Here is a 26,257-nt window from a genome sequence, read left to right as displayed (position 1 = left end):
CTTCTCACTCCTCAAAGCCCATCTACAAGGCACAAGTCAGCAGTGTGATGGAATACTCCTCACTTGACTGGGCGAGTGCAGCCTCACCAACACTCAGCAAGCTTAACACCATCCAATCCACAGCAGCCCGCTTGATTAGCACTACATCCGGAAGTATCTCCTCTCTCCTCCACCGACGCTCAGCAGCACAGTATACTATATACAAAATACACTGCAAAAATTCACCAAAGATCCTCAGGCAGTAGATATATGGGAACAACACCAACTTCAGGTTCCCCTCCAAGCCACTCACCATTCTGACTTGGAAATATATTGCTGTTCCTTCGCTGTTGCTGGGTCAAAACCCTGGAATTCCCTCCCTTATGACATTATGGGTCAGCCCATAGTAGATGGAATGCAGCAGTTCAAGAAGGCAGCTCACAACCACTTTCTCAAGGGCATCTAGGGATGGGCAATAAATGCTGGCCAGCCAGCGATGCCTACGTGTCACAAATGAACACTTTTTTTTTAAAAACGGGCTGAGGAGTGGCAGTTTAATTTGGATAAATTTGAGGTGTTACATTTTGGTAAGGCAAATCAGGGTAGGCCTTAGGCACTTAATGGTTGTATTTTGGGGAGAGTTGCTGAACAAAGAGACTTTGGGGTAGATGTTCTTACATCCTTAAAAGAGAAGTCACAAGAAGACACGGTAGTGAAGAATGCATTTGGTATGCTTGCCTTTATTGGACAGTGCATTGAGTATAAGAGTTGAGATGTAATGTTGCAGCCGTACAGGATATTGGTTAAATCACTTTTGGAATAATACATTCAATTCCCTACGATAGGAAAGATGCTGTTAAACTTGAAATATTTCAAAAAGGATTTACAAGGACGTAACTGGGGTTGAACAGAGACTAAATAGGCTGGGCTATTTTCCTGGGACAGGATGGACCTATAACTGTTGGAATTTAGATGAATGAAATCTAATCTTTGAAATATATATTTTGAAGGACCTTGACAGGGAGGATGTTTCCCCTTGTGGGAGAGACTAGAACTAGTGGGCAAAGTTTAATAATAAGGGATGGAGGTAAGAGTTTTTTTTGTTCCCCTGAGGGTTGTTATTCTTGGTGTTCTCTTCCCCAGAGAGATTTAAAACTTGATTTCCAAAAGTCAGAGGGGTGAGGGTTAGACAAGAAAGTAAATTTGAGGCCACAACATGATCAGCCATACATTTTTCAAATGGTGGAACAGACTTACTGAGTGGCTTACTCTGTTCTAAGTTCAGGGTGGCTCGGGATCCGGGTTCAATTCCAGCCTTGGGCAACTGTCTTTGTGGAGTTTGCATATTCTTTTTGTGTCTGTGTGGATTTCCTCCCACAATCCAAAGATCCAAAGGTTAGGTGAATTGGCTATACTCAATTGCCCATAGTTTTCAGGGATGTGTAGGCATTAGTCATGGAGACATGTAGAGTAATAACAGAGGGTAATGGGTCTGGGTGGGTTACTCTTCAGAGGGTCCTGTGATCTTGTTGGGCCAGATGGCCTGTTTCTATACTGTAGGGATTCTATGATTCAAGTTCCATGTTATATTAATTTAAAATATGCCAAGACTATTTACAGTCAGAAATAGATGATAAGATAAATTATGTTATCATAGAATGATATAACAATTGAGGCATTTGCATGGGATTTGGATGATTTAGTTAGAAATGGCAGGGATATGGGGGAAAAAGCAGGAGATTGCTATTAGGTAATAGAAAACAGTGCAGACATGATGGGCCAAATGGCCTTTTCCTGTGCCGTAACAAATCTGAGATTCTGTGGAATGAAGTCCATTGTGTCTGCATCAGCTCTTTCAAAGTATTTCAAAGAATGATGATGCTTCCCCAGCCTTGCAAACCTATCCTTTTCAAACAGTTCCTTTTTGACAGTTACTATTGAATCTGCTAGCCTAACTGACCACTTGTTTTTGGAAGATGGGATAAACCATAGATTATTTGGTGTTTCTTGCATTCCTAAATACAAGTAGATTGCTCAGCCAGTCTAGCACACTGTCATTTGCTGGTCATGGCAGCTCTTATTTTTTTAAGCCAAATCTTTTCTTTTTTTCTCTCTATGACAGGTCCCAACTAAATTGTTTCATGTTATTTAATGTAGATGAATTTAACCCATGAATTGATGTGATGTTTGTTTCTTACTAAATTTTAAGTTGTTAGGCTTAAAATTGAGGGACTTCATTTATGTGGGTTGATTGAAGAATCTGTCATTCTCCTTGGGTAAGAAGGAGATTTGATAGAGCTGCTCAAAAACATGACGGATCTAGACAGAGTAGATAGGAAGGAACTGGGAGAAACTGGAAGAAACTGGTTTAGGGGTTGAGAACCTACATACACAGATTTAAGGTCATTGGCCAAAGAACCAAAGATGACATGTTAGGTTTTGTTTTGAGCAACTCTGCTGCTTCTCTGATGCTGCCTGACCTGCTGTGGTTTTCCAGCGCCACACTTTTTTTGACTTGTTTTTATTCAGCTAGTGGTTAGGATATGCAACTGTCTGACTGTAAAGTGGAGGTAGTTTCAATCCTGGCTTTCAACAGGAAATTGGACATGTACTATAGAGAGGAATTTCTAAGTCTGGAAAAAGAACATGGTTGTCAGACTGGCTGAATTGCTCTTACAGAGAATTGGCATGATGGGCCAAATGGTGGCTCTTGTGCTGCAAATTATTCTATTTCTATATTTATGCAAACCTTTGTGTTGCTGCAGTGGTGAAAGGGAGTGGTTTGACAAGCTTTTACCATGTAAATATTGAAAATTGTTACTCTGGAATAAAGTTTTAATTATTGTTGTTGAGTTATTAGCCTCCATTTTTCTGAGCATTATGCTATGGTGTATTGGTTACAGGTGCGTTAAGATTTTACTGATATTTTGCGCTGAAATAACTTGCTACAGTTGACAGATGTTGAACCACTTGCCTTATTTCTAAGTAGTTATAATTTAACGGATGCCAGGTATCTCAACTGATCATTAAACAAGGAGCAGGAGGAACAAAACAAGGCCGTCTCAAAGCAGTTCAGTTGTTGACGCAGTGGTTGTAGAACTGCATGTTCTCGGCACCAGGCCAGTAAATATATTGGAGCAATGCCACAGCCAAGAATTGCAAATGTTTTTGAAATCATGCAATCTCATTTATATAAACTTCAGTATAGCTTTGTATTGTGTATAGATTCGTCTCTGTCCTTTATTGTGGTGAATTGTAGAAAAACTACTGTGAAATTACGTTGCTTCAGTGGGTTTTAATCTTGCGCTAGGAAGCTACTTGAACAATGTGTTCTAGGCAGTGAGCCAAGTTGCTTTAGAACATTCAGCTCACAGCTGATCCAATCTTCATTTCAGTGAGATTGTGGTATTATCAAAAATAAACTGATATCACTAATCTGTGTTGTTGATACAGTTTTGAACTAAGTTGTTTTCTGTTACTCACTTAAGTGGATAAATGTAGGACAAATTATTGATGCTTTGTTCCTCCTTACAACTAAATTAGACATAGTAAGCTGTGTTTCTTATTAACTCAATAAATCTATGTACTGTTATCTCTCTTTCCAGGAAATGGGAGTGAGAATCCCCAGGCCTTTGGGTCAAGGACCAAGTGAATTTATCCCTGAGAAAGAAGTAAGTATGTTTCTCCAGCAGTTGAGTCTTCACCTTTTAAACTCTAATGTATATGCTGTATGACTCTGACTCTAACTTGGAATGTGCAGCAATGAAGGTAAATGCATCATGGGCTATATGCAAGTATACACTGGAGTAATGCTTGTCAGAATAAACTGTAAAATCCCTATAGCCAATTACCTGAATATCATAACTATTTAAATCTGCATCCACTTATTTTTCTCTGCAATCTATGAGAGACAACAGAAAAGCTTTATTTCTACTGTGTGTTGATGTGAATACAGTGGTCAGTGTGAATACAAGTGAAAATTATTATTTTTAAACAGATCATCCAATTAGGAAGAGAAGATGCAGAGACACGCCTACTGTTCATTGAAGCATTTGCTACTTTGGGTCACCTGGACAACATCACCTTGTTGATGGGATTCCATCCACGGTACCTTGACAGTTTTCTCAAAACCCAACACTACTTGATGCAAGTGGATGGTCCATTGCCATATCATTATCGACACTACATTGCAATAATGGTGAGTTCTTTCAGTAGCATTGTTCAGGTCATGGATGAAGTGTACAATTTCTTGTTAATTCATCATTATGTGAAAAGAAAAGAGCGTAATTAGTCCAGTCCTTAAAGTAATGAATTCAACAGAAGATCAGGTGTAGAAATACTTTATCCATTAGGTATGAAAGCAAATGTTGACATGCACATGATCAAAACTTGCATAACTGTGTTGATTCTTAAATTCTCATTTTGTTTTTATGTTGTTCCATGGCCTTACTCCTCCTGTCTTTGTAATCTCTGTGCCTCCACAGCTCTGATAAATCTGTACTCCTGTGATTTGAGCTTTTATGCATCCTTAATTGTAGTCCGTCCATTTTTGCTGATTTTACCTAATATTACCTAAGCCCTCTTATACCTTCTCTGCCTTGCCACCTCATTTCTTTTTCACTCCTTTAAAGCACTTTTATAAAACCTATTGTCATGATCCACTGGACTATAGCTGAAAATAAAGACCCAGTATTCCTGGAGTAGGAAATGTTAAGATTTAATGAAACTGCTATGTATCCCAGTTTGCCTCTGACTCATTGCTACTCAGGATAAAAGCAAACCTTGTGAGGTTTCTTCAGTGTAATAAAGAAAACTATTTGTTGTAACAATCTTATCCTTAACCAGAGCAGTAGTAGAACAGGATTTCAAATTTCTGTTCTTAAACTATGTACCCATTTTAAAATTCATTGCGCGAACACAATGCATACAGACACAAGCCGACATAACACACCAATAGTAAGTGGTGGGGAAAAATAGAGGAACACAGTTCTGGATCACCAGTTTTTTTTAAAAAAGCATATAAATTTCAACTGGCTGGGTTGGCTTTACATTCCTTTTCTTTCTTTGCTAATCCCTTGTCATTGTTTACGTGTGGTGATCAGTCTTTATTTCACTGGTTATTTGGCTGGACCTTTTCCCGGTGTGCTTTAGTATTCTTCCTCTCAGCAGCTTTTCCCTGTTTTTATGGCAGAGTTGGAAGTCAAGATTTCAAAACAAAGAAACAGAGAGATTGAAGCAGCCTCACTTTGTCAAGTTTTATTCCCATCATCAAATCTGTGTCAAACTGTAACATGACCAATTGCAGGCTTTTTTTTTTTACTATGCTGTGCTTTCCTGAGCCCACAGCATTGAGTGCCAATCGAAAAAAAACAATCAAAAGACTGTCTCCGAACAGAGTTGCCCTGAACACATATGGGACTACTTTTTCTGGGTGCAATGTCCCCAAATTAACATTGTTGCATATGGGTTGGTTAGCTTCACTTGCTTTGCAAGCTGAATTTTTTCTTTGCTTTGTTTGTAAGTAGTGGCCTTTCTTTTTCATTTTCGGTCCATAGCGTGGTCTCTTGTACCATTGCTTTAATCACACTTTTTGTCATCTGACCTAATATTTCCCTATGTGTCGTACTTTACTTTATAATGCTCCTGTGAATTGCTTCAGGGTGCTTTCTATGTTAAAGGTGCAGTATAAATATGTCTTTGTATGCATGGTTTAGCTAGTTACCAAATACTATGATTGTGGTTTGCTTCCTGTTGACAATGTTTATAGCTTAGTAAAATGACACATTAGGCTAGGTGACTTAATGTTTTGCTCCTTTTTCAATAATCTTACTGCTTTTAGGACTTATTGTGATGAAAGCTGGTTTGTTTGTCTCTACTTTTTGGATCCATTGCTTGTTTCTAATCATGAGATTGATGACATTTTCCCCTGCCGTATCAAAGATCTAAATAATTCTTACTTCCTTACCAATACAGACATTGGATTCATACACAGAAGCACAGGTTTATTGCTGTCAAAGCCCTTGTGGAGTCTTTGTCCTGGGCCCACCTATTTTCTTTGCTTGTAGGATGCATTTAAAGATTTAGATGCACTTGGTATTTGATTCAGCTTTAGCGGGTGCCACATGAACACCATAGCTGTCAATACCTAGGTGATTTCTGTTTGCAAGGCTGCAACTTAAGTGATGTGAGAGCTCTTCAAAAAGTCATTCTCACCTTTTTCTTATTTCTTTGGATGGGAAGTGGGACGTTGGAATTTCCAGTTCCAGCTGTGAAGATCCTGACAAAAATTCACTTCCTAGCGTTCTTCCCACATGAACATTTTCCTTGCTAAAATCTAGTAATCTACTTAAGTGCATTTTGTTTTTTGTAAATATAGATCAGACTCCTCAGCATGAAAAAATGGTTTTAGTATTGCAATTTCTACCACTTTAAAATGTTCACTTTTAAACTTGTATCTGACAAACTCAAGTTCAGCAACTAAAAAGTAAGATAAGATTGTTTGTTTGTAAATGTTTAAGCAATATATGTTTCAGTATTCGCAATACATGTATTGTTACTTTTCTTTTGCATGTTTGATTCTGCATTTATGAAAACACAAAAAAGGGCAAAGGGCTATTGGTACATAAGTAGAGTTTTTAAGAGTTCTTTTAATCTGTATTGTGCCATCTTCCCTGCGCATAATTAATGCTAACTCAAATGTTATTTCCTAATATTTGAAAGCAAAATGTAGTTTACTTTGGATTTTGGTGCAGGAATTTCACAACAGAGCACAATATTTTTCTTAGGTTCTTATAGGAAAACAAAGCTCATGTCTATTTTCAGCCTTTTCAATTTTGCCAAAACTGATTTTGTTACTTTAAAATGAGAAGGGAAGCTGTAGTAGAAACATTGTAATGAAAGGCAATAGCAAGTGTATTACAGCCAGTTAGTGTTATTTAGAGGATAAATTCTGATTTATGATAAAATTTCAAATATCTTAAATGTTGGACCTTTGGCTTTATTAACAGGCTGCGGCTCGACACCAGTGTTCCTATCTTGTAAATATCCACGTTAATGACTTTCTGCAAGTTGGTGGGGATCCTAAATGGCTAGCAGGATTAGATTCTGCTCCTCTGAAGCTTCAAGTTTTAAGTGAAGTAAATAAAATTCTTGCTCATAGACCATGGCTTATTACCAAAGATCATATTGAGGTGAGTGAGTTAATATTGAGTAACAGTCTGATTTCAACTTGTGCTTGAATCTATCTTGCACCCACACCCCCAACCAAAGACACATTTGTAGCTTTTTGCCCTCAACTGTATCATAAATATTACTGTTTACAGTCAGAGCCATACCCTTTGCAAAGGATAGCATCTATTAGACTGATAATTTCTTTATCTATCTTGATGTCACATCTCCTTGCATTGCATATCCACCATATCCATTGGATAAAACAAAACTGCCTCTGCCTCCCTCCCTCTGTTTACTTTCTCCAACCTCTTGGTCCTCTACCCACTCTTGTTTGAGGTGCCTTTCTCATCTGTAATTTTTTTTCCCTGACAGATTAATTTCCATTAGATCTCTTATGTCTTCTAACCCCTCAATTTCCTTGTGCAGCACCCAAATTTGAACACTAGGTTTGAAGTGTGCATGGTGTAGGACTTTCCACAAAATGTGGTCAAAAATCTTACAAGATCTTTGAAATTACAAAATCAAAAATAACTAAGAATTTGCATTAATAATGCAACAGAAAAGCAGGTATAGGAATGCCATTCATTTAAAAGCCTCAGTGTTGAAGGCAGAGCTTGGTTTCAGAATGGGATTAAAGGGAAAGAGATAAAGAGATTGGCAGCTCAAATTTGAGCCTCTTATGGTTGAAAGCATATTGACAATTTTGTATTAAAACAAATGACCAAAGCATGAATCCAGTTAGAGGAAGAAAGAGTTCTTAGAAGGTTTCAGTACTGGGGGGAGTGCGCAGACACTGGGAGAGGTGAGACTATGGAGAGATTTGAACGTGAGGACAAGTATTTTGACGATTTATTAAATCATGGCCCAATGCAGTGGTATAGCAGCATAGTGAACAAGACTTAGTTTAAGTTGGAATATAGACAACAGAGTCATGGAAAAACTTAAATTTATGGAGAGTATTAAATGATCATCTTTGAGAGTCTGGAGGTATCAAAAGCATAACGAGGGTTTCAGAATCATCTATCTCATTCATTCTTTCTTTCTTTTTCTCTTTCTTTCTTTCTTTCTCTCTTTCTTTCTCTCTTTCTTTCTCTCTCTCAATCCCTCTCTTTTGGCTCTGAGAAAATTAAATGTATTTTCTGGGCAATAAAACCAATATATCATAACTTTAACTTACTAGTGAAGAAGTGACTGGAGCCATACCCTCAATTTAGAGGAATTGAGAAAATTTGATAAAGTTTGAAGAGCATGAGAGAATGATATGAAGCTATTATTAGCATAATTAGGTGAATTTCTCGTCTTTATTTCAGAAACTCCTAAAAGCTGAGGAGCATGGCTGGTCATTGGCTGAGTTGGTACATGTGGTCGTACTACTCACACACTATCATTCTCTTGCATCTTTCACATATGGCTGTGGTATCAACCCTGAGATACATTGTGATGGAGGCCATACATTCCGACTCCCTTCTGTTGGTAGTTGCTGTGTATGTGACTTTACAAATGGCAATGATGTTGTGGAAGACCTACTGAATGGCCAAGAAGGAACCAAAGTAAGCTCAAAAATGGTAAATCCATTTCTTATTGCACGCAAATTACATTAAAAATTCATTTATATGATGGACTTATACAATAAAAACCTAAATTAAAACAAAGTGCCTATTCATGTAAATTTTGGGAACATTAGTTTTCTCTTCCCTTAATACGACTGCCTTTATGTAAAATTGCAATGAAAGTTTTTTAAAAAATCATAATTATCAAGACCGAACTAGTGATCTCAACGACAAAATTAAGTGCTGTTGCATAGTATCACCACTTATTTGAATCATTCATATGATCATTTTAGAAATATTTGTCTTTAACAGGGAACAGAGACCGTTTGTGAGGTAGAAACTCTGATGAAGAAAATGAAACAGCTGCAAGAATGTAGAGATGAAGAGGAAGCAAGTCAGGAGGAAATGGCCACACGATTTGAGAGGGAAAAAACAGAAAGTCTCTATGTAGCACAAGCAGGTGAGAATAAGATAGTTGTGTAGAAGTAATATAAATGTTAATTTATCATCACCTTATGTAAAGATTGTGTTTGCAATTAATTCTGTGGTACAGCTAAAAATGGCACTGAAGATGTTTACTCAATATAGATACATAATGTGGTAATGTTACTGAACTAATAATCCACACATTAAGAATAATGTTCTGGGAATCTGGCTTCATATTTCACCACAGCAGCTGCTGGATTTTAAATTCAATTAATAAATCTGGTATTGAAAGCTGGTCTCCATAATGGTGACCAGGCACTATCATCAGCTGCCATGCCTGCATGTAACTTCAGATTCTTAGCAATGTAATCTCATGAAAGAATAAATCATCAAAAATAAAATAGAAAATGTTAGTTTGATAGTTTTCGTATACACTGGTTATAAATATTTGGAGTAAAATAAGGTATGTCTTTATAGAACCAAGGTTTTGCCTGTAAAATAAGTATATTTTCTAAATTTCCTTTCTCTTCAAATCTGGAGATTTGGAGACATTTGTTCTTATGAGATTGTAAGACATAGGAACAGAAGTAGGCCATTCGCTTCATCGAGTCTGCTCCACCCATTCAGTGAGATCATGGCTGGTCTGATAATCCTTAACTCCACTTACCTTCATTTTCCCCATAATCCTTAATATCTTTGTTAGAATATACTGGTTGTGATCTATGCAAATTATTCTGTTATTTCATTTTAAACTTTTAACATCACCTGTAAAAATTCCTGTGTATTTATTAATAGAATAAAGCTTTAATATTTGTGATTTAAAAGCTAAGATAGTGAAAGTCCATGGTATTAATTGAAGTAGTAGATTCTGTAGTAAGTGAATGACAACATCAGTCTCTGTTTTCATTCCTACCCAAGAAGGTGAAGAAGCAGTGGATACAAGGGATGTTTCTCGCCGTTTTGAAGACCCAACCTACGGTTACAAAGAATTTCCCAGACAGGGCGAGCAAAATGTGCCCACATTTCGAGCTCAGGTGCAATTCTACAATTTTTTTTTTCTCTCCAGTTGATCTAAAATATACCAGTTTGTTGTGCCACACAGTTTTAGCACATGAGCCTCTGTTCATAATTTGTCAATCTATTCATACAAGTTGGGTGAGATGATGAACAAAGACTAGTTTGTTTTCTCCCTCATGGAGCATTTCCCTATTAAAAAGGATAGGACAGGAATCAAACTGCACTAACAATTTTAAACCTACCTAGTGATGCGTTTCTTGTTCATAGTTGTGAGGGACTGTTTAGAGCATGAATGATGAACAGTTATTGAATCATATAAGCATAAGGATTAGGAGTAGGCCATTCATCTCACTTGAGCCTGCTCTGCCATTTAATAAGGTTGTGGATTACCTTATTGTAGCCTCAACTTCACTTTCCCACATATCCTTGATACGCCTTGACTCCATTGTTAGTCAAGAATCTTGTCTATTTCTGTTTTAAAAGAGCCAATCACCCTACCTTCAATGGTTTGAGGTAGAGACTTCCAAAGGTACTCAGTCCTCTGAGAGAAAAAAAAGAGTAACTTCTTGTTTTCAGCAATATCCCCTAGTTCTAGTCCCTCCAGAAGGGAAACATCCTTTCATCTTCGGCCTCTCAAGTCTCAAGGTCTTCTGTTTCAGTAAGGTCATCCCTTCTGTAAGATGATCAAATTACGAATGTTTTCATAATGCTGTGTGCTTGTGGTTGTTAGTGAGTGTTGCCGTTGCACAGAGGAATGATGCTACTGCAGAGGACTTGGAGTGAGTGACATATAAGATTTCTAATGCAATGAGGTGAGCTGGCCTTCTTGCTTTCAGTGAGTCCAACGTCAAAATATTTTAGGAAGATCTCCAACTGATTTAGCAAAAGGATATGATGAAATCTTATTCCAGTACAAAATTTGGGATAGATCGCTTTTTATTTTATTGTCAACATTATTCACCAATCCAGAGTAGTCAATAGGGCATTGTTGTTATTGGTTAAACCAATAGTCTTGGACTTTGGATGGATATTTGTTCTTTCATAAATTTCTTGCTAATGGTACTCATTCATGAATTGCTAAAATGCTAATACTAGATTTTTAACATTGTAATCTTTTCGCAGGATTATACTTGGGAAGATCACGGGTACTCCCTTGTTAATCGTCTTTATCCAGATGTTGGTCAGCTGTTGGATGAAAAGTTTCAGATCGTTTACAACCTGACTTATAACACTATGGCAATGCATAAAGATGTTGATACCTCAATGCTCAGGCGAGCCATCTGGAACTATATCCATTGCATGTTCGGAATAAGGTCAGTTTACAGACATTTCTGTATGATCCCAAAATTTAGAGAACTGCTCCATATAACTAATGTTATCAATTTTTTGTGACAGATATGATGATTATGATTATGGTGAAATTAATCAGCTATTGGATCGAAACTTTAAAGTTTATATAAAAACCGTAGTCTGCTGTCCCGCAAAGACTACAAAAAGAATGTATGACAGCTTCTGGAGGCAATTCAAACACTCTGAGAAGGTATGAAGGCTTAAGATGGAAATTGAGTATTTCTTGTAAAATATAGTAAATTTTTGTTTAAGATGTCTGATTCCTTCAGTGCTATACATTTTTCCAATATGTTGCTTCAGTCTTAGAAAATGAATACTAGACCATAGACGTAGCAGTGAAGTGGGCAGTTCGACACGTTATGTCTGCTCTGCCATTCAGTGAGATCATGACTGATCCAATAATCCTCAACTCCACTCTCCTGTCTTTTCCCTCCTCTTTAATCCCCTTATTGGCCTGTCAGTTTTGGCCTCAAGTGTTCTTAATGTCTCTGCCTTGACAGATGACTGTGTTTTAAAAAATAAATTCCAGTTTCCCTATCCTATGACAGAAGAAATTCCTCCTCATCTCTCCATTAAATAGGTTACCTCTTGCTCTGAGATTATGCCCTCTGATCCTAGACTGTATCACAAGGGGAGACGAATTCTCAGCATCTAGCCTGTCAAGTCCCCCAAAAATCTTGTATGTTTCAACAAAGTCGCCGTTCATTCTTTAAATTCCATTTCTTTTAAACTGCAAGCCCAATTTACACAATATCTCCTCGGAGGAAGATCCCTTCATATCTGGAATCACCTGAGACCTTTCTGGACCACCTCCAATTTCAGTATATTTCCTTGGGTAAGGGGACCAAAACTGTTCACCGTATTTTAATTGTGATCTGACTTATGCCTTGTATAGTTTTGAAAGCCTTCTCTAATTTTATTTTCCATTCCCTTTGAAAAAAAACATTCCACTTGTCTTCCCTATTACCCACTGAACTTGGATGCTAGCTTTTTGTGATTCATGCACTAGGGCCCCCATATCCTTCTGTGAGTTAGCTTTCTGTAGATGTTCTCCATTAAATAATATGCAGCTTCACTACTCTTCCTGGCAAGTGCATAACTTCATGTTTTCCCATATTATTTTCCATCTGCCAGATTTTCACCTGGTCATATAAACTGTCAGTTTATCCCTCCGTAAACTTGTCATCCTCACTACTTATCTTCCTATTATGTTTATGTCTTACATAAACTTTGTGATACATAAACTTCTTCTATCATCCTAGTAATTTATGTATATTGTAAATAATTGTGGCCCCAGCACTGATCCCTGTAGCACTCCAGTAGTTGCCAACTAGAAAATGCCCCTTTTATCCTGACACACTTCTTTAGTTAGCTAATCCTCTATCCATGCTAATACACTACCCTCAATAGTATGGGCTCTTATTAAGTAGCATTATGCGCAGTACTTTGTTGAATGGGTTTTGGAATTCCAAATACATTGCATTCACTGCTTTCGCTTTATCTATCCTTTTGTTACTTCCTCAAAGAATTCTATCAGGCATGATTTCCCTACATGAAGCCATGTTGACTCTGCTTGATTCTATTCTATATTTCTAAATGCTGTGCTATTACAATGTTTATACGGTCAGTTCTTCTCACTTTAGAAATAGTGTTTAAAATGTTGGTGCTGTGATCGCATTACAGCCAGCATGTTTAAAGGTTTGCTGTTTAAAAACAGCATCCCCAATTTGTCAATCATGTTACAGTGAATTCACATTGATGAAACATGTGTTATAGCAGAACGATCTGTTATAAACTCTTAACATTGCCCAGTGATTTTTTTATGGCAACCTGTTTTTATTTTGTCTCCCACCTTTTTTTTGAACAAAGATGTTATATTGGCAGTTTTCAAGTCCTTTGGAAAGATTGTTACCAATGTTTTCACTGTAACTACTTCCTTTAAAATCCTAGTATGGAACTCATCAAGTCTAGAGGTCATTTCAGTCTTTAGTTTCCCAATACTTTATCTCTAGCAGAAGCTATTTTGTTTCTTTCTCTTCGTCATTTGATTCATTTCTAATACAATCCTCTCTTAAAGTCTAAATGTAAAAGTATCTTTAGCTTTAGCATTGTAAGTTTTGTAATGTTGACTGTAGTGGGGACATTTCAAGTTCAGTTCCCACATAGTTCCCTGTAGACATCATAGCACGGGTATATGCAGTCCTTTTTGTTTTGAGATTTTAAACTACATTTTTCTAGAAAGTTTAAATGGTATGTAATACCTCATTTCAAATTGATTTAATATTTCCATACAATAGCTGTAGCTGCCAGAATTTTGAAAAAGTCTTAGCACTTTCCTTTAACTCTGACCAAATTCTTCCAGTGAAGTTGAGGCAACTTTGTGAAATAAAAGTTGAATTGCTACAGTTGACCTCATTACATCTAGATGAAAATCTCTCACCAGGAATTCTTACCCTATTTTATTATGCAGTGACCTCTACTTGAGGTACATATCAGAACAACTGGTGAGGATATTACTGGGGTTCTATCTTGTTGGATTTGTAGACAAGTGGCCTGCTGACAGACTTTACCGTTTCATATATATGAAAATGAACTTGCATTTATATTGTATGTTTTTTTTGACGACCCTGGGATCTCTAAGGTATATAACTAATGTGGCTATATTTTAAAAAAAATTTCACTGTAACAATTTGACTGGTAGTGGCATTGGGTTATGTTAGTGTATAGATTGAGTCATGTCTTTCACGGAGTTCTCAATATAATAAATTCTGAATTGAATTGATTTATTTTAATGTTAAATTGTTCTTTTTCCCTAACTCTTTCAATTGTCACTTTTGAAAGAATTTGTTTTTAGAACATGTTTTTCCTTCCTCTAGATTCATGTGAATTTGCTTCTTATGGAAGCTCGAATGCAGGCAGAACTTCTTTATGCTTTGACAGCCATTACACGATATCTAACATGAAAAGCCTGCACTTTCATAAGCATCCATTCTCATTGAAGGAATTGCCAGTCATTTGAACCAAAGTAGGCAAATTATCCATAAATTCCATTGTGCCATAACACACATCATGAGAAAAGTGTTACTACTTGGTGCATAGTGGCTTGCCTGTAACTCTGGACCTTTCACCAAAGGAGCAGAATGGAAGACTGTGAAAAACCAATGTGCAACCTGAGTATTTGATCATCTGTGTGTGTTTTGACAACACAAAGTAATTTCTAACACTTACAATGATTTGCAGCAATGCAACAAGCTTATATGCTTTTGTCTTTTTAGACTAGGTTATAATGTGTGGTTGCTGTAGGTAACTGGAGTTGGAGTATTTTTTTTAAAAAAAATTGGGGTCTGGAAGATTTGTATCTCTAGGACCTTTTTCTATACATTGGAAGTTGTTGGTGCTGCTATTCCTGTCAGTGGTTGCTGCAATTGCTGGCTGGCCCTGTTGAGTTAAGACTATCGATCTGAATACTGCAGCTACCTGAGCCTGTATTGTGAACTCCAGTGATGAGTCACAGTTTGAGAGACTGTACTGACATTTATAATTGTTAGAATTCTAACACATCGCTGTATAATTTTTGAAATATGCAAGTAATTCTATAACTTGTATTCTGCTGTAAACCTGCAGTGTGATTCTTTTTACATTTGTTTCAAAGATTGATGTAGTAGTGTTAGATACAATTCAGTTTTACCCAAAGTATTGTCTTGAGACAAGAAATGTATTTTGAGTTTCTGTCTTCCTTGCAAAATTTACACACTGTAATGCTTTATGAATGTTTTGTATTACAGTTAATGTTTATAACTATTGCTATTTGTGAGAGAAGGTTCCGTTACCTCTAGCACAGTAAAAGTTTTCTGTTACTAGTAGCTTTGTCCGGAAGCATGATTCTAGGTGACAGGACAATAGTTTTTAGAATTACAGCACAAAGACATAATTGTTTTTTTTAATGTGATATTTTAACCATCAACAGCTTATCTAACAAAGCTGGAAATGTTTTGTTTACTGATGACCAGTACTTGATTAAAAATATCAGCATGAAGTCTTTTCTGTTTTCATAGGTTTTTCATCAACTTAGTGGTTGTAATACAAAATATTAAACTTGTTTTTTTAAAATAAATGTCAGTATTGACATTTCAAATGAATGAAATAAAATTTGTTGCCAATGTACCTGTTTCAGTAAATTGCCAGATATTATTTTAGTTAATATTTAACAGATGCAGCAAACTCTCTCAATTAAAACTAATTTTGGATTGTGCAGAATAGCATTCAAATTTTTTTAAAATCCCAGTGAAATTGTAATGTCTAGGAAGTCATTTATGCACAGCAGAACCTTTCTTGTCTGAGGCCACTTGTAACCAGAAACTATGAAAGTGTAGTTGATGAGCAGTGAAAGCTGCCACTTAGGACCATGGAAGCGTGACTACAGATGAATTCAAATATGGAAAATTTTGAGATTCTACTGTGTTTCCTTCTCAAGCTCCTGAGAAAGGTTTGTGGAAAGTAAAATGATTTGATCTGAAAACTCTTTCAAGAATTTTTGTTTTGCAAGCCACGAGCTCATGACCAACAAAGATCACAATTGAAGGCTACTCATTATACAGAATGAAAGTCAGTTAGGATGGGTTTGCTCAGATGGAAAAAATTTAAGAGTGCACTTCCATGATCCCATACAGGAGGAAAGAAAAGAATCAAGAGGGTGTGGGCTGTGGGGAGTCTTTAGGCTGAGCAGGGTGTCGGGTACTATAAGACCACCATGCTCTGAATGTATCAGTGATCTGTGTTAAATTGGACTTGCACTATATTTTCATTGCACAATTTCAGCCTGAAATTTGTTCTGCCAGCTGTGTAGTATGTTTTGTGGAACCAGCAATCTGGTCCAAATTTACTGCACAATGCTATTTGGAATTGGACTAAATAGGTTTGCACTCTGGTTGGAGTACAGAAGATTGGATAAACTTTTCGTCCAGATCTTTGTCCAGAAAAGGAAACTCCATTTTCTGTGATTTATTCCACGTTCACATTAGATTTGGTTTATTTTTAAGGATAGTAATGGGTTAGTTCTTGCTGGTGTAGCAGAATAGTCTCCTGTAAAGAAGAGGTGTTTGGTGTGGTGGTAATGTCACTGCACTAGTAATCGAGTGCCCCAGTCTAATGTTCTGGTCACATGAGTTCCAATCCCACCAGGGCAGATGGTAAAATTTGAATTCAATAAAGCAAAATCTGCAGTTAAATGTTGTTTAATAGTGACAATGTCACCATTGCCAGTTGTCATAAAAACCTGTCTGATTCACTAATGTCATTAATGAAAGAACTGCCAACCTTACCTGGTCAGGCCTACATGTGATTCCAGACCCACAGAAATGCAGTCAACTCTTAACTGCTCTCTGATATGGCCTAGAGAACCACTCAGTTCAAAGGTATATAGGGATGGGCAACAGATGCCAGCCTTGCTAGCAATACCCATATCCCAATCAATAATTTTTTTAAAAAACCTTTTTTCTAGAATGTTTTCCCATCGATGGAGGTAAAATATGGGCCCATCATGTTTGGGGTTTGAATCTTTGGGATTTGAATTTTTTTAATTTCTTGGATTAAAAGTCCAACTGTGACTAAAAAAATTGTCAATTGTCATAAAAACTTGTGATTCACTCATGTCCTTAAAAGCAGCAGTTTTCCTTTACTAATCTGGTCTTGACTACGTGGATCCATGTCAGCAGCAATGTGGTTGATTTTTAACTGCCCTCTGAAATGCCTACAAGCCATTTAGTTGTATAAGTTGTATACTGCTAAAAGTCTCAAAGGAATGAAACTGGTCAAAATACCAGGCACTAAAAATGGCAATGAAAAGCCTCTTGACCCTGCAAAAATCCTCCTAATTAACAGCTGGGAGAAAATTGGGAATACCTAAGCAACAGTCTGACAGTAGTCATACCCATGGAATCATACCTTACACAATATCCCAGGAAATCATGTAACCATACCTAGGTATGTTCTGTTCCTATAGCAGGCCAGACCCATCAGAGGTGATAGTGATATACATTTGGAAGGGAGTTGTCTCAGATGTCCACACCCCATGAAGTGGCTTCAAGTCCAGCATAGCTAAGGAAACCTAATTATTGCACCCCACCCTTAAAACCGGCTGTTGAATCAGTGCTTCTCCAGGTTGAACACCACACAGAACAAACACGAATGGCACAATGTACTTTGGGCAAGGACTTCAATGTCCAACATCAGGAGTGGCTTGGTAGCATCTCTATTTTGAATTGATGGAGTCCTAACGGATGTAACTGTTAGACTTGGGATCCCATCTCACCCTAAACTTACGCCCTCTAGTTCTGGACTCCCTGACCCCAGGGAAAAGACTTTGTCTATTTATCCTATCCATGCTCCTGATAATTTTGTAAACCTCTACAAGGTCACCCCTCAGCCTCCAACGCTCCAGAGAAAGCAGCCCAAGCCTGTTCAACCTCTTCCCTACAGCTCAAATCCTCCAACCCTGACAACATCCTTGCAAATCTTTTCTGAACCCTTTCAAGTTTCACAACATTTTTCAGATAGGAAGTAGACCAGAATTGTACGCAATATTCCAATAGTGGCTAAACCAATGTCCTGTACAGCTGCAACACGACCTCCCAACTCCTGTACTCAATACTCTGACCAATAAAGGAAAGCATACCAAACACTGCCTTCACTATCCTATCTACCTGTGACTCCACTCTCAAGGAGCTATGAACCTGCACTCCAAGATCTCTGTATTCAACAACACTCCCAAGGACCTTACCATTAAGTGTATAAGTCCTGCTAAGATTTGCTTTCCCAAAATGCAGCACCTTGCATTTATCTGAATTAAACTCCATCTGCCATTTCTCAGCCCATTGGTCCATCTGGTCCAGATCCTGTTGTAATCCGAGGTAACCCTCTTCGCTGTCCACTATATTTTGGTGTCATCTGCAAACTTACTAACTGTACCTCTTATGCTCGCATCCAAATCATTTATGTAAATGACAAAAAGTAGAGGACCAAGCACCAATCCTTCTGGCACTCCACTGCTCACAGACCTCCAGTCTGAAAAACAACCCTCCACTATCACCGTCTGTCTTCTACCTTTGAGCCAGTTCTGTATCCAAATGGCTAGTTCTCCCTGTATTCCATGAGATCTAATCTTGCTAATCAGTCTCCCATGGGGAACTTTGTCGAACGCCTTACTGAAGTCCATATAGATCACATCTACTGCTCTGCCCTCATCAATCTTCTTTGTTACTTCTTCAAAAAACTCAATCAAGTTTGTGAGACATGATTTCCCACGCACAAAGCCATGTTGACTATCCCTAATCAGTCCTTGCCTTTCCAAATACCTGTACATCCTGTCCCTTAGGACTCCCTCCAACAACTTGCCCACCACTGAGGTCAGGCTCACCAGTCTATAGTTCCCTGGCTTGTCTTTCCTGTCCTTCTTAAACAGTGGCACCACGTTGGCCACCCTCCAGTCTTCCGGCACCTCACCTGTGACTATCGATGATACAAATATCTCAGCAAGAGGCCCAGCAATCACTTCTCTATCGGAGGACAACAAATTTACCAGGATAGCAGTACTGACATTTGAAGAGAAAGCAGATCATTTAGGGCTATTCACTGGAGTTTTGAAGAATGAGATGGGATCTCCGAAACCTATAAAAATCTAATGGAACTAGATAGAGTAAATGCAGGAAGGAGTTCCCAATGATCAGGGAGTCCAGAATTAGGGGTCACATTCTAAGGATATGGAGTAGGCTATTTAAGAATTCAATGAGAATTTTTGTCATCCAAGGAATGCACCAGCACATCTAGAATTAGGATGTCAACCTGGTAAAGCTATAACACAACACTATTTGCATGCCAAATATAAGCAGCGAGGCATAGACAAAACTAAGCAATTTTACAACCAAAGATCAGATCAAAGTCATGATACATTGTGTTGTGAATGGTGATTAACAGTACAGCTTGCTGGAGGAGGAGGCTCCATAAATATCTACATTCTCAGTGATTGAAGGGCCCAAAACATCAGTGCATTTGATTGAAGCTGAAACATTCACAGCTATCTGCAGCCAGAAGTGTCATGTGGATGATTCATTTCTGTCTCCCCTGGAGGTTTCCTGTATTGTATGTACCAGTGTTCAGTTAATTTGACTCACTCTATGTGATACTAAGAAACTGCTGACATTCTGGCAATTGTACTACAGACTTGTGCTTCAAAAGACACCACACTCCCAGCTGAGCTATTTCAGTACAGCTACAACACTGACATCTAATAGCTGTGGCAGATTGCCTTTATACATCCTGTACACAAAAAGCAAAACAAATTAAACTTGATCAATTACAATCCCATCAGTCTACTCTCGATCATCAGTGTAAAGTAAGATACCATCAACAGTGGTATCCAGCAGCATCTGCTCAGCAATAATCAGTTCACTGACACCCAGTTTAGGTTCTGTTAGGACCACTCAACTCCTGACGTCATTACAGCCTTGGTTCAAGAATGCACAAAGGAGCTGAATTCCAGAAACGAAGTGAGAATGATTGCCTTTGACATCAAGGCTGTTTTTGATGAAATGTGGCATCAAGGCAACTTCATAAAACTGGAGTCAATGGGAATGAGGTGGAAAATTCCACTGATTGGAGTCATACCTGGCACAAAGGGAGGTGGTTGTGGTTGTTGGAGATCATCATCACCACTCCAAGACATCTGCCCAGGGGTTCCTTAGGGTAATATCCTTGACTCAAGCATTTTCAGCTACTTCATCAATGATCTTCCCTCCCTCATAAGGTCAGAAGAGGGTATGTTTGCTAATGATTGCATAATGTTCAGCACCATTTGCGATTCCTCAGTTACTATGTTCAAATGCTGCAAACCTTGGACAACATTCATGAAAAGAAGCAAATAATATTCATGCCACACAAATGTCAGGCAATCACCATCTCCAATGTGAGAAAATCTCTTGAAATTCAATGGCATTACCATCACTGAACCCTGGATGTTGTCATGAAGTAAAAACTGAATTTAACTAGCTGTATAAGTATAGTGGCTAGTAGAACAGATAAGAAAATAGGAATCCCGCAGAAAGTAATGCTATTCCTTATTCCTAAAGGTCTATCCATTATCTACAAGACACAAGTCATAGATGTGATGGAATACCCCCCACTTCCCTGGATGAGTACAGTTACAATAACATTTAAGCAGCTTGACACTATCTAGGTCTAAACATTGCACTTGATTGGCACCATATTCACAAACTTCATTCCCTCAATTGCCGATGCTCAGTAGCAGCAGTGTGAACCACCTTCAAGAGCTCTGCAGCAATCCACCAAGGCTCCTTCCAAACCAATGACCATTACCATCTAGAAGAACAACGGTAACAGATACGTAGGGACACTGCCATGAGCAACTTTCCCACTTACCCATCCTGACCTGGAAATATCTCGCTGTCCTTTCAGGGTCAAAATCCTGGAACCCATCAATGGCATTATGTGGGTGTACCTGCACCAAAAGGACTTCTGCTGTTTAAGAAGACAGCTCACAAACACATTGTCAAGGGCAACTAGGGATGAGCAATAGACACTGGTCCAGATACATTCATGAATAAATGGACAGCATTGTCACCTTCAAAAAATGCTGCAGTGTCTTGCTCATCAGCATTTTATAGATCTCAAAGGCTTTCTCTTCCCACAACATCACGAATGGTTCTGGTTATGTCTCTGGGAGTCCAAAGTGATTGCAATATAATATTAACAGAACGTACAGTCATACAGGACAGAAATAGACCTTTGGTCCAACTCATCTATGCCGACCAGTTGTTCTAAACCAATCCCATTTGCCTGTGTTTGGCCCCTGTCCTTCTAAGTGTTGCCTATTCAGAACCTTTCTAAATTGCTTTTAAATTTTGTAATTGTACCCACCTCTACCACTTCCTCTGGCAGCTCATTCAATACACGCACCAGTCTCTGTGTGAAAAAGTTGCACCTCAGGTCCTGTTTAAATATTTCCCCTCTCACCTTAAACCTCTGCCCTGTTTTTCTGGACTCCCTTACCCTTGGAAAAAGACCTTGGCTATTCACCTTATCTATGAACCTCATGATTTTATAAACCTCTATGTCAGCCCTCAGCCTCCGATGTTCGAGGAAGAAAAATCCCAGCCTATTCAGTCTCTTCTTATAACTCAAACCGTCCAGTCCTGGCAACATCCTTGTAAATGTTTTCTGTACCTTTTCTAGTTTAACAACATTTTTTCCTATAGCAGGGTGACTAGAATTGTATACAGTATCTAAAACTGGCCTCACCAATGTCTTGTACAGCTGCAACATGACATCCCAACTTCTGTACTCAATGCTTTGACCAATGTCGGCAAGCTTGCCAAACGCCTTCTTCACAACTCTGTCTACGTGACGCTACTTTCAAGCAACAATGAACCAGCACTGCTATGTCCCACTGTTCAACAACACTCCCCAAGACACTACCATTAACTGTGTAATTCCTGCCCTGGTTTGCATTCAACACCTTGCATTTATCAAGATTAAACTCCAAGTGCCACTTCTCAGCTCATTGGCTTATTCAGTCAAAATGTTGTTGTACTCTTAGATAACCTTCTTCACAGTTGACTACACTGCCAATTTTGGTGTCATCTGCAAACTTACTAACTATAAATGATGAACAGCAGTGGACCCAGAACCGATCATTGTGACACACAGCTGGTCACAGGTCTCCAGTCCTCTACTACTGCCCTCTGTCTTCTACCATCAGGCTAATTTTGTATCCAATTGGCTATCGCTCCTTGGATCTCATGTGATCTAACCTGACCATGCAGGACCTAATCGAAGAATTTGTTGAAGTTCTTGAAATAAAATGCAATACCTATCTGGGAATACAATTAGGCATGACTAATTATTTACCCTATTAACATTTTTTATTCATTTGCAGGATGTTGGCATCATTAGTTAGGCCTATAATTACTGCCATTCCTTAATTACCATTTTACTTCTGGGCAAAGAAATGAAATACAGAACTGGTTGAAAACCTGAAACAAAAACAGAAGCTTATGGAAATAAAGCATTTTTCAGAGAAGATAAGTTAACATGTTAGCCACTGGGACCTTTTCAAATTTGAAAATGAATTAGACATATAGATATGACCTGACAAGAACAGTATTGCAGAGAAATCAATAGTAGAAAATCATAACAGATCATCTTGGTCAGATATCAACCCAAAAGAACTAATATTCCCATATTCATTTTCCAAACAAAAATATTTATGGATTTTCTTCAAATAATTTGTTGAACTGATGGCTTTCTAAAATGGCTTATATTAATATTTTTCCAACTAAATCCGAAACTCTATGGCTGAATTTTCTGCCTAGTAGTGAATGAGTTGCAAATTGTGGGTGGGCAAGTGCAAGAGATAGAAAATTTATCTCATGTATATTCAAAAATAGGCCTAAAACCTTTGGTACTATGGCTAGCAAAGAGTCAGTCAAGCAGAATATTTCACACAACAGTGGACTCGAAGCTGCAGCTGTTTCCTGAAGAACAGCAGCTGTACTTCCTCCCAGCATTTACAAAAAAAAACCTAAAATTAGTTAGCACTGTCACATTGAAGGGTGCAGGAACAAACAGATTACTTGTTCATGTCACAAGACAATATTGTGATTCTGGAAGTTTTTTTTGCACAGCTAATGTGTATCAGTTACATCACTGCTCATTTGTAGCTGATGAACTATTTTTATAAATTCCAAAGGACCTGGCCCATGCTCTCGCACAGTGTGATCGCATGCTGGTCAAGTTTGCAAATTTACTACCATCATTTGCCTTTAACTTTCCTCAACTGTGGACAATTTGAACCAAAATCTAGATGAAAAGTAGTGGGCATTTTTAGTAGCAGTATAACAACTGACTAGAGAATTAAATTGGACACAAAATGGATAGAAATCTTGTGATGTTGCAACAAGCAATCTCTAAGACATTTTTCCACTTAGTAACACACCCACTTTTACAACAGCCCATTCTTAATTGCCATTTTACTTCTGGTTAAAGAAATAAAGTACTGAACTGGTTGAAAACCTGAAACAGAAAACATTTTGTACAGCATTTTTTTAGAGAAGATAAGTTAACACATTAGGTGCTGGGTCCTTTTTAAATTTGAAAATTAATTTAGACATATAAGTACAACCTGAAAAGAGTGGAATGGGGGAAAGCATACAGTATTACAGAGAAATCAATAGTAGAATAGCATAACATCATCTCGGACAGATAACGGAGAGAACTATTACTGCATAAAACCCAACTATTATTCTTCAAGTTCAAAATATATACTTTATATAATACATATAAACAAAATATAAAATTAATTTATTTGTTATTTTCAATATCATAATCAAATCTCCCTTAAGTCTATGCTTTTATTTTACATAAGATACCCAGCTCTCAGCCGAATGCAACCGCAAGATGTTTTAAATAAAAATAAGCAAAGTGGCTCTCCTCTGATTCTGTCTCAGACCTTCTATATCTTTCGCCAACTGAAAATAAAATTAAACCTATTTTAGTTCAAGTTAAATAATTATTTTGTTTCATTTTCAATCAAACAACATATTTCCCACCGTTTCCATCTTTAGAATTAAGCTTTATGCATTTCGTATGAAACTTAAGAGACCACTGTTTGTAGCACCTGTTCAGGTATTTAATAAACTTTAATGGAGGCCTGCATCTTGCACACATACAGGGCCTTGGTGAGGTCACATCTTGAATATTGTGTGCAGTTTTGGTCTACAAGTCTGAGGAAGGACATTCTTGCTATTGAGGGAGTCCAGCAAAGGTTCACCAAACTGATTTCGGGATGGCAGGACTGACATATTAAGAAAGACTGGATCAAATGGGTTTGTATTCGTTGGAATTTAGAAGAATTGGTGTGGGTGAATCTCCTAGAAACATATAAAATCCTAATGGGACTAGACAGGCTAGTTGCGGGAAGAATGTTCCCAATGCTGCTAAGTGCAGAACTAGGAGTCACAGTCTAAGAGTTAGGGCGTGCAGATACCAGTGTTGGACTGGGGTGGACAAGGTCAGAAGTCACATGACACCAGGTTATAGTCCAACAGGTTTACTTGAAATCGGAGCGCTGCTCCATCATCAGGTGAAGTGAAGATGTCAAGTGAAGACTTCACCTGATGAAGGAGCAGCACTAATTTCAAATAAACCTGTTGGACTATAATCTGGTGTCATGTGACTTCTGACCTAAGAATAAGGGATAAGCCATTCAGGACTAAGATGAGGAAGAATTTCTTCACTCAGAGAATTGTGAACCTATAGAATTCTCTACTATGGAACGCTATTGGGGCCATTTTGTTAGGTATAATCAAGAGGAAGCTGGACATGGCTCATATGGCTAAGAGGATCAAGGGGTATGGAGAGAAAGTAGGAGTGAGACACTGAAATTGCATGATCAGCCATGATCATGTTGAATGGTGGTGCAGGCTTGAAGGGCCAAATGGCCTACTCCTATACCTCTTTTCTATGTTTCTATATCCAGTATGGACCCTGACCATATGATATATATAATAACATCTAATGTCATCTACCAGTCCATTATCTTGAGGTCTAATTAGTCGTTTTTTTTCTCTGTTCAGTGTTTAGCAACCAGCACAAATATTGTCATCTATAAGTATACAAACTGTTTTACAAGGAGATGGTGGAGGGATGGTTTAGATAAAGAGAGAGTGGCCTAGTGGTAATGCCACTGGGCTAGTAAATCCAGGCACACAGTTAATGCTCTGGCAACTGGAAGAATTTAATTTCAAATAATAAAATATGGAATCAAATGCAAGTCTTTGTAATGGTGACAATTAAACTTTTAGGGGTATATGGGAATGACATGGGTTAACCTGTAAATCCATATGAAGTTCATTTTTATTTATTCTTATTGAAGGAGATAGGTTAAAAGACTGCATAAACATAATCAGATACTGATGCAGGAGACAGAGTTTCACATTTGAACCACCATTAATGCTAAGATTAGATTCCCTACTGTGTGGAAACAGGCCCTTCGGCCCAACAAATGCACACCGACACTCTGAAAAGTAACCCACCCAGACTCATTCCCTCTAACTAATGCACCTAACACTATGGGCAATTTAGAACAGCCAATTCATCTATCCAGCACTGTGGGAGGAAACCAGAGCACCAGGAGGAAACCCACACAAACACGGGGAAAATGTGCAAACTCCACACAGACAGTCACCCACAGCTGGAATTGAACCTGAGTCCCTAGTGCTGTGAGGCAGCAATGCTAGCCACTGAGCCACTATGCCACCCCTGTGGGGCCTTATTTGGAAATAGAATATGAGGATAACCCCGTACCACATAAAGAAAGACAAAGAAATGGAGTTTAGTCAAGGATGAGAATGAGGCCAGGCTTGGGAGGGAAGATAGGGAGTGGTGAGACTAGCAGTAAACAGGCACCTTGCCACTTCCAAAATGTGCAAAAATCAAAGTGTTTGTCTAAAACAGACAATTTTGGAATTTGAATAATGTTCTATTGCCATGACTGACAATGAAATATCTGATGAATCCTCATTGAGTTACCGTATTACATCTGGGGTGGAGTCTTCTAACTTCAGCTCAATAAACAATTGTTGACCTGTACTTCGAGGCTCCTGATGTTATTTTGTAAAATAATTTAGCACAACAAAATTATAAACCCATCTGATTTACCAGTTTTGTTTAGGCAAAGCAATCCCAGTGTAACC

At 38.0% G+C, this 26,257-nt stretch overlaps 1 protein-coding gene across 5 annotated transcripts in view; it reads left to right on the top strand.

Annotated features, from left to right (window-relative positions):
• Window positions 1–15,656, top strand: part of sesn1 (sestrin 1) — a 128,708-nt gene extending 113,052 nt beyond the window's left edge. For 2 of the 5 annotated variants that reach the window (XM_043687097.1, XM_043687101.1), the window contains exons 2-10: window positions 3,585–3,650; window positions 3,977–4,177; window positions 6,987–7,169; window positions 8,460–8,714; window positions 9,012–9,159; window positions 10,044–10,159; window positions 11,265–11,455; window positions 11,538–11,682; window positions 14,369–15,656. In XM_043687097.1, the coding sequence (XP_043543032.1) occupies window positions 3,585–3,650; window positions 3,977–4,177; window positions 6,987–7,169; window positions 8,460–8,714; window positions 9,012–9,159; window positions 10,044–10,159; window positions 11,265–11,455; window positions 11,538–11,682; window positions 14,369–14,455 (1,392 nt within the window). In that variant the 3' untranslated portion in view covers window positions 14,456–15,656. The remainder of the gene's footprint in view (window positions 1–3,584; window positions 3,651–3,976; window positions 4,178–6,986; window positions 7,170–8,459; window positions 8,715–9,011; window positions 9,160–10,043; window positions 10,160–11,264; window positions 11,456–11,537; window positions 11,683–14,368) is intronic. The other 3 variants (XM_043687100.1, XM_043687098.1, XM_043687099.1) reach the window with 3 other exon arrangements.
• Window positions 15,657–26,257: the final 10,601 nt, after the last annotated feature.

This window comes from Chiloscyllium plagiosum, chromosome 3 (genome assembly GCF_004010195.1).
Source record: "Chiloscyllium plagiosum isolate BGI_BamShark_2017 chromosome 3, ASM401019v2, whole genome shotgun sequence".
Classification (NCBI taxonomy): Eukaryota; Metazoa; Chordata; class Chondrichthyes; order Orectolobiformes; family Hemiscylliidae; genus Chiloscyllium; species Chiloscyllium plagiosum.
Note: the sequence above shows the minus strand (reverse complement) of the source record. Positions and strands in the feature narration are given on the sequence as shown.